General features: G+C 40.2%; 1 protein-coding gene across 1 annotated transcript in view; it reads right to left on the bottom strand.

Annotated features, from left to right (window-relative positions):
• Positions 1-15,155, bottom strand: part of zfpm1 (zinc finger protein, FOG family member 1) — a 218,776-nt gene that overhangs the window by 15,683 nt on the left and 187,938 nt on the right. The window contains exon 6 of the mRNA XM_061917349.1: positions 1,106-1,208. Within this exon, the coding sequence (XP_061773333.1) occupies positions 1,106-1,208 (103 nt within the window). The remainder of the gene's footprint in view (positions 1-1,105; positions 1,209-15,155) is intronic.

Genomic DNA, 15,155 nt, shown 5'->3' with positions numbered 1-15,155 from the left:
ATCTGCACTTTGTCAGAATATATAACAAATTGGACCACGCTATATGTCTAAAAAAGACAAATCATTATTTCTTCTAGATTTTCCAGAACAAAAATTTAAGAAGAAATTCAAAAGACTTTGAAATAAGATTTAAATTCGATTCTACAGATTTTCTAGATCTGCCAGAATCATTTTTTTGAATTTTAATCATAATGAGTTTGAAGAAATATTTCACAAATATTCTTTGTCGAAAAACAGAAGCTAAAATGAAGAATTAAATTAAAATGTATTTATTATTCTTTACAATAAAAAAAAATACTTGAACATTGGTTTAAATTGTCAGGAAAGAAGAGGAAGGAATTTAAAAGGTAAAAAGGTATATGCGTTTAAAAATCCTAAAATCATTTTTAAGGTTGTATTTTTTCTCTAAAATTGTCTTTCTGAAAGTTATAAGAAGCAAGGTAAAAAAAAAAAATATTTATTTATACAAGTGAAGACCAAGTCTTTAAAATATTTTCTTGGATTTTCAAATTCTATTTGTGTTTTGTCTCTCTTAGAATTAAAAATGGTTGAGCAAAGCGAGACCAGCTTGCTAGTAAATAAATAAATTAAAAAAATAGAGGCAGCTCACTGGTAAGTGCTGCTATTTGAGCTATTTTTAGAACAGGCCAGTGGGCGACTCATCTGGTCCTTACGGGTGACCTGGTGCCCACGGGCACCGCGTTGGTGAACCCTGCTTTAATGCTTTTCAAACAATAGTCCTCATCCAAAAGTTAGATTTTATTTTTAAAAAGGCATGTTACATGATAAAATTATGCTGTTTTTGGAGACCAAGCAAAAATATAATTGATTTCATTTCATTTTAATGAGCGGTTCTGATTTCAGATTCAACTGTTTTCAGTCATGAGTTTGATCGTAGAACCAAATATTCTTGTAAGTTTAGTGAATGTACCACTGTATATCAATAAGTGTATTTTCTATCTCCAGACGATAGGGATATCATGTATAATATGCACAACAATATCTCGCAGATGTGATATAGTTCTTCTCAAAACAGCTAGTTGAGCATTATTATAGTATAGTTAGTGAACAGTATGTCCAACAAAATCTCGGATGCGACTCTCACCTTGGCTATAGATCGTACAGTTTGCATCCGATGGGTCAGTCGTCAAAGCAAGACAGGTAATCCAACAATCTGGGTCATCGCACACCAAGGCCCACCTTGAAATCTGTATAAAGCATACAAAGAGCAGAACATGAGGCCAACAAGATTAAAGAAAGACACAAGGGGAGAAGCAATGAAAGGCGATAGCAAATAAAAAAGAAAATATACATTTTCAGAAGTGACTGTCTTGGCATGATCACTGATATATCAATAACCTTCTGTTTCATACAACCATAACACTCAATAAGACACTTAGTATGTCAGTTGGAGCACATTAATTTATAAAACAGCACATATGTGTGGCATTTGCAGTGCAATTTGATTTCCAGATGGGGGCAGCCTTCATCCATCCAGTTTCTACGCCACTTATCCTATTCAACTTTGAGGGGAAGCATGGGCTTTTCCCAGCTGACCTTGGAGGAGAGGCAGAGAACATCTTGGACTGTTCACGGGGAACAAATACACAAGCAACCATTTACATCACATTCATTCCACAGTATAATTACCAATGCAGAATACAGGAAAGTCTGTCAAGTGAAGCATCACACTAACACCAATAGTGACCGGGAATAGAAAACAATGTTATATGAGGCTCATATTCATCCAGGTGAAGTTCCTCTGTTATCAATATCACATATTTTAACTTGAAAGTGTTCAAACAAATGCAACATACATTTATTTGAAATATGGTTAATAAATGACATTTTTTTGGTTAAAAAACAGATCATTGAGTTGAATCACCTGACAAAGAGGAACATTAGTGTGTGAGATTGTTTCGGAAATATGAGTGGGAGAAGCTTATTTCTGTTCTCCAGTAGAGATGGATGCAGTGTATTGTATTTCACAGGCAACTGAAGCTGATGGGAAGATACGACTGCTTTTGTTTTAATTTGTAACTCAATGCTGGAGTCGTCTGAGCCGTAAGTACTTCTAATTTGCTTCGGACTAATTCATCATGGCCACGACTTTGGGATTCACCACGATCGGGCAACAGGGAGAGCTAACTGGCATGCCAATAGAAAACACAAACACATCCATACACATGTTTTTAAAGCTACACAATTGGCTGCAAAGAGATAAAAACAGATTTAAAAAGAAATGTATGGTAAAAATCAGTTACGAAATACTAGGATGTAGAGGTAGGTCATTATCACGGTTCAGTACGTGCCTCGGTTTCTGGGCCACAGTTCTGTTCATGTTCGGTGTAGTATTCGGAAGAAAATGTGCTTTTGTGCCAACAGCTTTAATGATTTTTAAAATAAATAAAAAACTGCTACCTGGTAATTGTGCGACAAAAAAATAAATAAATAAATAAAACAAACAATACAACACAATAGATGAAACATTCTATTATACAATGTTCTTTGTCAGGAAAGAGCACTGATGCAGACAAGTGCAGTGTAAATTACATTTAAAGTTTCTTATTGGCTGAAGGGCAGCATTAAACGTTCTAGCCTGTAGCTTCCTGTTCCCCATCTCTACTGAACGATGCACTGCCTTCATCTTATCCTAATCTTTTCTCGTTTACCTATTTCACCGAGAAGTTCAACTAATGATAAAAGAGATTTTCAAGGTCTGGTTTCGCCATCTATTCAAAGGCTCTGCTACACTGTATTTGTTCCCATAGCATACGCCTGATGATGAGCAGGTATACTTCCTGTCCCACACGTACTGTTTCTGTCTCGTACCAAAAAACTCTATTATTATTTTTTGGAATGCTGCAATACGCAAGAAGTTAGCAATCATTCTTGTAAAATAATTAATGCACAGTAAACATGGACCAACAATTCAGAGCAATTAACAATACTTTATCACAGCAAAATCCTGTACTTAAAATTTACTGCAACATCACGACGAAGGGCTGAAAAAGTTACGATACCCTTATATTTAAATGGTAAATGAGTTATACTTGTATAGCGCTTTTCAACTTTCAAGGTATTCAAAGCCCTTTGACACTATTTCCACATTCACCCATTTACACACACATTCACACACTGATGGCAGGAGCTGCCATGCAAGGACCTAACCACAACCTATCAGGAGCAAGGGTGAAGTGTCTTGCTCAAGGACACACTGGACGTGACTAGGATGGTAAAAGGTGGGGATTGAACCAGGAACCCTCAGGTTGCTGGCACGGCCACTCTCCCAACTGTGCCATGCCGTTTCACAACAATCAACTGTTATTTTACATTAAAATGTAGTAATCAATGTCTTTTTGTAGTAGCACAACAAATCGCTGTAAATGTTACAGTGAAAATAATGCAATTATTAGCTAGCTATTTGCTATGAATTTACGATGACATTTTTATAGAGTGTTTTTCTTACATTCTTATCGTTCCAGACTATTTTTCTGTAATAGAAGAGAGGACAAAATGTCTCTTTTCATAGCTGACCTTTATTATAAACCAAGGCTGCCCCTTCCTATATTTGGATCATGCCTTGTGTGTGAAGAATCGTATGTAAAATGTCAACAAAAAACAAAAAACAGAGCACTTCATATGAAATTTTACTGCAAACGTATTTCTAGCCGCTTCCTGCTCTGTCACTGATAATGGCAAATTTCCCGACATAGTTTCATCAACTCCAGTGATGTACTATGTTAGTGCTTGGTTCAAATAATGAGTTGCTGTGGCGACCACTGATCAGGGAAGCCAGAAGACCTTATTGTTTAGGACAAGTAGGTATGCATTCATTTCCATTGTAAAATAAATTATTGTGAACTTTGCTAATATAAAAGAAGCGCTTATTACGAACGTAATACCCGCAAAACAATACCACACCAGTAAAGAAGTTGACTTTGATAAAGTCTCATGACCGGAAGCCGCAGCTGTCTACATGTTGTGGTACATGTGAGTATGGTGCATACTGATAACTACAAGACAAGATGGCTGAGGAAAGCAGGAGAAAAGGAAACAGGAAGATGCATGCTTAGACGTTAGCGACAATGTCGTAATGTAGGCGGCGTAGTCTTAACTAATGATCCATAAACCCAAGGAGATGAAGATGTACTCAATTTTTTCTTCCCTGTCATTGGAAGTATCAATCCAGCCCTCCATCATCTATCAGTCAGACCTTCCTGCTTCAGCTCCATCTTGGTCGAGAGCGCTGCATTTAAGCCCCATCAGCCAAAGGAGAGTCTTTGAGCTGCAGTCTAAGCCCCTCGCCCGGACCCCAGTCCCCTCATGAATATTAACTAGCCTCAAGCCTGGCTTTAATCTGCCTGATCCCCGCACTGCTGCTGCCGAGACGATAGCGAATCTAATTATTTGGTCTGATATTAACCCCCCACTTCCACAGCCCCACCACACACACACACACACACACACGCACACACACACACACACACTTTTTGCTTTTCCTGCTCGAACATTCAAATGTGTTTGTCGGCGCTGACGCACACATCGGCTGAACTGTAAGCCACCTTCTCTTACTAAAGTCAATTCATATATCACATTCGTAAACACACTCAAGCTCGCACATGGCTCCACCAACCCCTCCACCTCCAGCACAGCCTACGACACCCTCTCCTTATCAGGCCCCAAAACACCCTCCTCCTATGCTGATAAAACCTGAATGCAAATGATGCCAGGCTGATTTCATTTCTTCATTTTCTTCCGCCATTCTCTTGTTCAGTATAAGAATGCCTCCTTGCTCTCTATCCCCTCCTCGCTTGCTCATTCTGAGGGAAGCCAAACTGCCGTGAAGATGATGGTCGACAAAATGAGAACTTTCCTTGAACCAAGTCAAGAATATATTCCTCTTCTTACACGGACATGAGCTATACTGCACCTACCGCCTATTTTATAGTCTGCTGCCACAGGTCTCCCTTTACTAACATGACCAGTGCTAATGTGATTTTACACAGAAAACTGACGGAACCCTTCCATTAAAAAGTAAATAACTTGACAGATGTAATAACACATTTACACCACTTAATTAAAATATAAATAATGGAAGGAGTACGCCATCCATCCATCCATCTTCTGCTTATATGAGGTCGGGTCGCGGGGGCAGCAGCCTAAGCAGAGAGGCCCAGACTTCCCCCTCCCTAGCCACTTCGTCTAGCTCCTGCCGGAAGATCACGAGGCGTTCCCAGGCCAGCCGGGAGACATAGTTTTTCCAACGTGTCCTGGGTCTTCCCCGTGGCCTCTTACTGGTGGGACGTGCCCTAAACCCCTCCTTAGGGAGAGCTTCTCACCCTATCTTGAAGGGAGAGCCCCGCCACCCAGTGGAAGAAACTCATTTTGGCCGCTTGTACCCGTGATCTTGTCCTTTCAGTCCAAAGCTTATGACCATAGGTCAGGATGGGAACGTAGATCGACCGGTAAATTGAGAGCTCTGCCTTCCGGCTCAGCTCCTTCTTCCCCACAACAGATCGATACAGTGTTCGCATTACTGAAGACGCCGCACCAATCCACCTGTCGACCTCACGATCCACTCTTCCCTCGCTCGTGAACAAGACTCCGAGGTACTTGAACTCTTCCACTTGGGGCAAGATCTCCTCCCCAACCCAGAGATGGCACTGCACACTTTTCCGGGGGAGAACCATGGACTTGATTCCAATCCCAGTCACTTCACACTCGGCTGCGAACCGATCCAGTGAGAGCTGAAGATCCTGGTCAGATGAAGCCTTCAGGACCACATCATCTGCAAAAAGCAGAGACCTAATCCTGTAGCCACCAAACCGGATCCCCTCAAGGCCCTGACTGCGCCTCGAATTTCTGTCCATTAAAGTTATGAACAGAATCGGTGACAAAGGGCAGCCTTGGCGGAGTCCAACCCTCACTGGAAACAGGTCCGATTTACGGCCGGAAGGAATAATATTAATATAAATTAATAGAGCGAGGCCTTCTCCAGAGTGCATTTTTCAGCTCCTTTCTAAATTAAAAATAACCATTTTTTCAATAAACCAGAGTTTGCTTTCGGCTACAGGTGTCAAACTCAAGGCCCAGGACAGCACCTGGCCCACCACATCCTTTTATGTGGCCCGCCAGCCTAGAAATAATGTGCGTCAAAAGGGCATCTCATTTGTTTTAGTGATTGTATTTAAATTAACATAACTTTTTTAATGCATGTGAATGCAGTTACTAAATATCATTTGATAAAATAATGGTAAAAATCACATGACAACGAGAGGTACATATTCAGTAAATATGGCTTTACTGAAGGTTGTACTGTATTCTTACACGTCCCTTATCAATTTGGTAGTAAATAAACATGCAGAGTTATCTAAACGTGATCACAGATTACTCTAACACAGCTCACGGAGTTGGAATGAATAATAATGAAAAACAACTCAAGTTAGTGTAGTGATTTCGATATCAAATTAATAATAAGCTTATTTAATGACATTACACATATATTTGATATCCATATCAGTGCACTAACTTCATAAATGTACACACATACATAGTATTTACACATATATAAACATACACATACCTAAATAAACACACACACACACACACACACACACACACACACACACACACACACACACACACACACAATAATTTATAGTTCTGAAGTTTGTTCAATGATATACAAACCCCGTTTCAATATGAGTTGGGAAATTGTGTTAGATGTAAATATAAAAGGAATACAATTATTTGCAAATCCTTTTCGACCCGTATTCAGTTGAATGCACTACGAAGACAAGATATTTGATGTTCAAACTCAAATACATATATTTTTTTTGCAAATAATAATCAACTTAGAATTTCATGGCTGCAACACGTACTAAAGTAGTTGGGAAAGGGCATGTTCACCACTGTGTTACATCACATTTCTTTTTAACAACACTCAATAAACGTTTGGGAACTGAGGAAACTAATTGTTGAAGCTTTGAAAGTGGAATTCTTTCCCATTCTTGTTTTATGTAGAGCTTTAGTCCGGAGTCTCCGCTGTCGTATTTTACACTTCATAATGCGCCACAAGGGCTTCACGGTGGAAGAGGGGTTAGTGCGTCTGCCTCACAATATGAATGTCCTGCAGTCCTGGGTTCAATCCCGATCTCGAGATCTTTCTGTGTGGGGTTTGCATGTTCTCCCCGTGAATGCGTGGGTTCCCTCCGGGTACTCCAGCTTCCTCCCACCTCCAAAGACATGCACCTGGGGATAGGTTAATTGGCAACACTAAATTGGCCCTAGTGTGTGAATGTGAGTGTGAATGTTGTCTATCTGTGTTGGCCCTGCAATGAGGTGGCCACTTGTCCAGGGTGTACCCCGCCTTCCGCCCGATTGTAGCTGAGATAGGCGCCAGCGCCCCCCGCAACCCCAAAAGGGAATAAGCGGTAGAAAATGGATGGATGGATAATGAGCCACACATTTTCGATGGGAGACATGTCTGGACTGCAGGCAGGCCAGGAAAGTACCCGCACTCTTTTACTACGAAGCAACGCTGTTTTAACATATGGCTTGGCATTGTTTTGCTGAAATAAGCAGGGGCGTCCATGATAACGTTGCTTGGATGACAACATGTGTTGCTCCAAAACCTGTATGGACTATTCAGCAATAATGATGCCTTCACAGATGTGTAAGTTACCCATGCCTTGGGCACTAATACACCCCCATACCATCACAGATGCTGGCTTTTGAACTTTGCGTCCATAACAATCCGGATGGTTATTTTCCTCTTTGTTCCGGAGGACACCACGTCCACAGTTTCCAACTATAATTTGAAATGTGGACTCGTCAGACCACAGAACACTTTACCAATTTGCATCAGTCTATCTTAGATGAGCTCGGGCCCAGCGAAGCCAGCGGCGTTCTTGGGTGTTGTTGATAAATGGCTTTCACTTTGCATAATAGAGTTTTAACTTGTCTTACAGATGTAGCGACCAACTGTAGTTACTGACAGTGGTTTTATGAACTGTTCCTGAGCCCATGTGGTGATATCCTTTACACACTGATGTCGATTTTTGATGCAGTACCGCCTGAGGGTTCAAAGGTCCGTAATATCATCGCTTACGTGCAGTGATTTTTCCAGATTCTCTGAACCTTTTGATGATTTTACAGACCGTAGATGGTAAAATCCCTAAATTCCTTGCAATAGCTTGTTGAAAAATGTTGTTCTAAAATTGTTCGACAATTTGCTTACAAATCGGTGATCCACGCCCCATCCTTGCTTGTGAATTACTTAGCATTTCATGGAAACTGTTTTTATACCCAATCATGGCACCCACCTGTTCCCAATATGCCTGCACATCTGTGGGATGTTCCAAATAAGTGTTTGATGGGCATTCCTCAACTTTATCAGTATTTATTGACGGCTTTCCCAACTTCTTTGTCACGTGTTGCTGGCATCAAATTCTAAAGGTAATGATTATTTGCAAAAAAAAAACGTTTATCAGTTTTAACTTCAAATATGTTGTGTTTGTAGCATATTCAACTGAATATGGGTTGAAAATGATTTGCAAATCATTGTTTTCTGTTTATATTTACATCTAACACAATTTCCCAACTCATATGGAAACGGGGTTTGTAGATGTCATACATGTATAGAATATTGGATAATCCATCCATTTTCTACCGATTGTCCTTTTCGGGGTCGCGGGGGATGATATATATATATATATATATATATATATACACACATACACACAGCAGTGGTCCCCAACCACCGGGCCACGGCCCGGCACCGATCCGCGGACCGATTGGTACCGGTCCGCAAAAGAAATATGTATATATATATTTTTTTAAATTATTAAATCAACATAAAAACACAATATATACATTATATATCAATATAGATCAATACATTCTGCAGGGACACAGTCCGTAAGCACACATGATTGTATTTCTTTATGAAAATAAAATAAATAACCCCCCCGGTCCGTGGGACAAATTTTCAAGCGTTGACCGGTCTGCAGCTACAAAAAGGTTGGGGACCACTGATATACGGTATACATACATATATGAACATACATACATACATGCATACACATATATGTGTGTGTGTGTATATATATATATATATATATATATGTATATATATATGTGTGTGTATGTATATATATATATATATATATATATATATATATATATATATGTGTATATATAGGGGATGGGATGGATGTACAGTCTATGTGTGTATATACAGTTTATTGTCACTTTACATGCAGTCAGCTTTCGAGCAACCACACACAGAAATCCCCGCCGAAAGAGAGTCAAATCTAGCAGTGCAAGATAATGAGCTCATTATCCAGCACAGCTCTTGTGGTGTTAGCTAGTGAGGTTTACACAACTTACCACTGCACAGCCACACTAGCTGGCATCCATCACACTCAGGCCTTACTCACTAAAGTTCAGTAGTCATTGTAATACATTCAATAGATTGTGATGTCCTGGATCTTGGCTTGAATAAATTCTCATGGATTGGTCTTCTTTAAATTGGAATTGAATATCCTATCCTGTTACACATCTGAAGTTGTGCACACAATTTCACCTGAAATTTTTTATTATTACTGTCTTCAGTTGCAAGATATTTCGGTATACAGTACACACGTGTACATTTACCTGGAAATGGAAATTTTCCTCAATTCCTATCCCAGCCTTATCAGTTTGTTACATTTTGAGGTGGTCAAACTGGGACTCTAATAAGCTGCAGACCTTTTATTCATTCACTCTCTCACAAAACCATTCACTCAATCACCTGATTTACCCACTTCCTCCCATCTCCTCTTTCACTGAAGACTTCTTCCATGTACACTCACTTCTTTTTTCCTACTCTCCCTTTCTCAGACTCCCGATTGTTCCCTTTTCTGTCCACCAGCCTCTGTATCTCTGTCATACCACTCTCTTTTCTATCTCTTTTCTCCTTCCATCTCTTGGCTACAGGAAATAGTCCCTTTCCCTGTTCAGGGAGTTGCATGGGTGTGCGCACTGTCCCAAACAAAGAGGTCACTGTGTGAATCCTCAAAAAAATACAAAGAAGAAAGGAAGGTAGATAAAAATCAGAAACCGACTCTCTTCCGCTTCTCTCATAGAAACACACACAAACCCACCCGCGCAGCACCCACAATTTTAATTCCTTCAACATTTTTGTTTGACCATATCCTGCATACTTCGTAAAACTATCCCATAGACAAACTAGAATCAGGTTCGATTAGCGACAGGCAAATTAAGAGTGAAAATATACGTGTGTTATTCATAAATCAGAGCCCAGGATAAGCGCTTGGAAAATGAAGCCCTGCTTTTTCCTCATCTTGGAGAGCATGCTACTGAACAGGCGCAGCGATAGAAGATGCGGGGACCGGCTTTGCCACATCTTTACTTCATCCCTCACTAATCAGAAACCGGAGGAGATGACAGAAAAATGTAGATACCAGTCAGTCACTGCACTAACCTGCCTTTTTACATTTCTCCCAGAATTCCTTCTCTCACATTTTTTTGTTGTCTTCGACTACGTTTACACTGCAGGCCAAAGTGGACCAAATCCGATTTTTTTTTAAATTTGATATTTTTGCAGCTGACTGTTTAGTTTACAAGTAGGTTGTGCTCTTTATCAGACTTCAATATAAACACACAGAGCCCCAAAAGTGTCCCCAATGTGGCCTTGGCATCACTTGCATGTGCAGTTCTTCACTGGTTTATGTTATCACTGCTTACTAAATAGATTGAATGTGCTTCCATGCCTGTATATTCTTGTCAACAAACATGGTATTGTTTGGATGGCAAGTTTGTCACTTCAGTCATTGATTTATTGTTCAATATTCCTGTCGACCCTCATAGTTACAGTGCGCAGTGCAGTTTGTGTCAAGTTTTAAGGTGGTGAAAACAACGTCTTTTCCTGACCAGTTCCTCCAACTAAGACCTTGTTTCTTCCGTGTTGGAAGACTGAGACAGTGAATGATGAGCGGGGCTACCCTTTGTACAGCCCTGCTAGTGCACAAGAAAACATGGACGCATCAAATCAGCGTGTTAGCGGGTTTGTGACATGGCTGTTGTGTAGACGAAGTCGCCAGATTGCAAAAATGAAAGTGATCATTTTGTGCACATGAACGATGTAGCGTGACAAAAGACGACGTAAAAGGACAAAACATCAATCAATCAATCAATCAATTTTTATTTATATAGCCCTAAATCACAAATGTCTCAAAGGACTGTACAAACCACTACGACATCCTCGGAAGAACCCACATAAGGGCAAGGAAAACTCACACCCAGTGGGACGCCAGTGACAATGATGACTATGAGAAACCTTGGAGAGGACCTCAAAGGTGGGCAACCCCCCCTCTATGCAATGGATGTCGAGCGGGTCTATGCATGTCACATTGCCATTTAGACTGCAATCACATTTGAAAAGACTAGATTCCAAACAAATTCAGACTACCTTGGGATGTAGCCAAAATCTGATGCAAAAATATCTAATTTGAAGCACTTGGAGTGTTGAGACTGGCAAAAAAAAATATCTGAACTGTGTCTTTTGTGGGAAAAAAAATATTTGGTGTCCAGTGTAAGCACAGCCTTAAAGGAGTCATATGTAAAAATTTCATGTCAAGTTGTCATTAAGTTCAAGTTTCAAGTTTTTCTGAAACAATACCATATAACAATTACAATAGTAGTGAATATCATCATTTAAAGATGTTGGTACGTGAAAGGGTCTCCCAAATAAGGTAAAAGAAGCTTTTGGCAGGGGGTCCAGAGGACAGTATATACGCGGAATGATGACACATGGTGGCAAGCACAACAACATAAAAACAACAACCAAAAAAACAACAACAACGCTATATGATAAACACAAGATAATTGTACTAAAGCAAGCATACACATACATACATACATTCATTCAACCATGCAAAACCCAACAGTAGTCTACCCCACATAAGGGATTAAATAAAGATCGGTGGTTATTAGGTAAGTTTTCAGTTTCTTTTTTAAGTTGGAGAATGGATACAGGATCTTGAGGCTCTCATTAAGCTGGTTCCAAATCTTTGGTCCCCTACATACAACACTTCGAGCGGTACAAGCCAGTAAACAATGTTTACCTGATATCAGATCTAAGTTGCGAGTGTTGTGGGCATGCTGGGGATGGTAGATAGGAACCAAGCTAAAGAGCCTAAGATTCAGCCTATAAATGACTTGATAGGTTAAACAAGCATTTTCATAAATATTGAACACAGTCAGTCTTAAGAGATGATATTTATGGAAAAAATGTCGAGTGGGGGCATTAAACTTGGACAATGACAAAGCCCGTATGATTTTCTTTTGCATGGATTCTAATTTGTGAAGGTAGCTAGAGAAGGTGTTACACCAGATGATATTACAGTAGTTTAGATGTGGTTCAAAGAGAGTTTTGTATAGGGTAAGTACAGCATAAAGAGGAAGATAATGACGAAGGTGAAAGAACAGGCCAACATATTTGGATAATTTGTTCAACAGATGGCTAATGTGACATTTGAAATTGAGGTATTTGTCAATGATGACCCACAGGAATTTTATGGAGTACACTCTCTGTATTTCCTGCCCATTGATGTTGATATGGCAATGCTCAGTATTTGTCCGATTTTTATTAGAATGAAATAGAATACAATTAGTTTTATTTACATTAAGCGGGAGATTATTGCATTTGAACCAGGAATCCAGTTTTACAAGCTCTGAATTGACAGTTACTTGTTAATCGTGTAGGCTCCTGTGTGAGGTAAACAAATGTGTATCGTCAGCAAAAATTACTTTATGAAAAGTTTCGGAGGAGTTTACAAAATCATTTATGTATAGGATAAAAAGAAGAGGCCCGAACATGGATCCCTGGGGAACCCCATAATTTATGGTCATACAGGGTGAATTGTGATCATTGACGCATACACATTGTTGCCTTCCGTATAGGTAAGAACGGAACCAATCGAGAGGTACCCCTCTGACACCATATTGATATAGCTTATACAATCCTTGGGCAAGACACTTTACCCACCTGCTCCCAGTGCCACCCACACTGGTTTGAATGTAACTTAGATATTGGGTTTCACTATGTAAAGCGCTTTGAGTCACTAGAGAAAAAAGCGCTCTATAAATATAATTCACTTCACTTCACTTCACAATAAGATCTCAAAGTCTATTGTGTCAAAGGCCTTGGACAGATCCAAAAAATTGCCAATACTGCATTTTCCTTCTTCAATACAGTCATTGACCTTTTCCAAGAGGTCGAATATAGCCATACAGGTGGTGCTTTTTTTACGAAAACCATATTGGGAAGGGACAAGGGGGGATGGAGTTTTGCCAGAGTCAAAGAATAGTATTATGGGAAAGTGGTCTGTGATATCGGATTGCACCACCCCTGTTACGAGCTTTGTATTCCGGATGTTAGTAATAATTTTGTCGATTATTGTTTTTGAGGCATCTGTGACTCGAGGGAACATATTGACTGTGGGGAAGAAGGAAGAGGAATGTAACGTGTTGATAAAGTTCAGTTTTGCTCCATCCTCCTTAGAAATATCAATATTAAAGTCCCCAAGAAAGATGCGGTTTTTGTTTAGTTCATTTAGACTGAGTAATAGTTCATCCAATTTGGAAAGAAAAGTGTCAAGAGGTGAATCAGGAGGACGATAGAGTACTCCAACAATTAACTTTTTTCCTTTGTTGTTGATCTCCATGAACAAGGATTCACAGAGATCATCTTCTAGGGTGATGTTGCATACTTTGGCATGAAGATTGTTCTGGACATAGAGGCACACACCTCCACCTCTTCCACTGAGTCTATTTTTTACTTGTAAATTGCATCCACCCAGTCTAAACAGATCAATATATGAGGAATCAGAAAGCCACGATTCACTAATGGGAATAAAGTTAAACATACAGCTCATGTTGGAAAGTAGAGAGGCTAAATCAGTGTGATGTTTATTCAGGCTTCTAACATTCAAATGTAAAAATTAGTAATTAGAAAGATTATATAAGGACTTTAATTGCTCAGGGTCATAGACATTGCAGTTTATATTATTGCCAATACCAATACAGTGCTGTAAATCTCCAACAGTGTCAAGGTCTTCAAAACCCATAAAATAATATATGAAAGTAGTCAGGTTTGCCTGCTGGGATGGCATTCAAATACTAAATGCTCATACATGGGCACTCCCATTCACACACACTCGTACCATACATACTGGAAAATGCTGCTTCCATTTAGCATAGGATCGCATCAATCCCCTTTCAATGTATGAATATGACATGACATGCTGAGAAAATAAACATTCACGCACCTCCCCCAACCCGCCAACAACCCACCAAATGTCACGCGTAGTCACCCTGATGGACGTATGAGTCCCACGAAAACGTAAAAGTTCCTAACCAAAAAAGAAAGGTCCCAACTAGCAGTCAGGTTTTGGACCAGTTCAGAGGCACATCAGTGCCACCCCGTGGGGTAAAAAGAAATTACGGCCAATACGAGACCGAAACAATAACACGAATGTCACGTGTGTATCAGATCCAGGTGTAGCCTGCGCTAATGTCACTTCAGAGAAAACCAAAACAGCAACAAACGCTGTGAACAATATGAGGAACATCAACACATGGGATTGTACACATTGACTTTAAAGCGCAACGTGAAGGCGTGGGCTGGTAGATCAGTAAGGAGAGATGTATGTTAATGTTAATGTTACTCAGCTCCGAGAAAGTTAAGGTGTGTTAGCTAGCTAGAGCTAGCTAGCTAACATTAGCCTTAGCGTGTAGCAAGTCACGTTAGCCGTTTGCCGGCTCAGTAGCTGGCTCAACATCCAAGTTGCAGCTCGTGGCCCGGGTCGCGATGAATGCCTTAGCCTCATTGACCGAGGAGAGGGATCTCCTGCCTGTCTCCACCATGATGGAAAGTTTGGCCGGGTAGCGCAGGGCAGGTCTGAGACCTAGCTTGAAGAGCTTCGACATGACATCGCTGTACTCCTTTCGCTGGTCGACAACTTCGGGTGTATAATCCTCAAAGACCAAGATAGAGTGACCACGGAACTTCAGCTTTCCTCTCTTGGACCGGGCTTCCCGGATAATCGCGTCCTTTTCCTGGAACCTGAGGAGCTTTATGATAACTG

This window comes from Nerophis ophidion, linkage group LG12 (genome assembly GCF_033978795.1).
Source record: "Nerophis ophidion isolate RoL-2023_Sa linkage group LG12, RoL_Noph_v1.0, whole genome shotgun sequence".
Taxonomy (NCBI): domain Eukaryota; kingdom Metazoa; phylum Chordata; class Actinopteri; order Syngnathiformes; family Syngnathidae; genus Nerophis; species Nerophis ophidion.
This window is presented reverse-complemented; position numbering and strand designations above follow the sequence as displayed.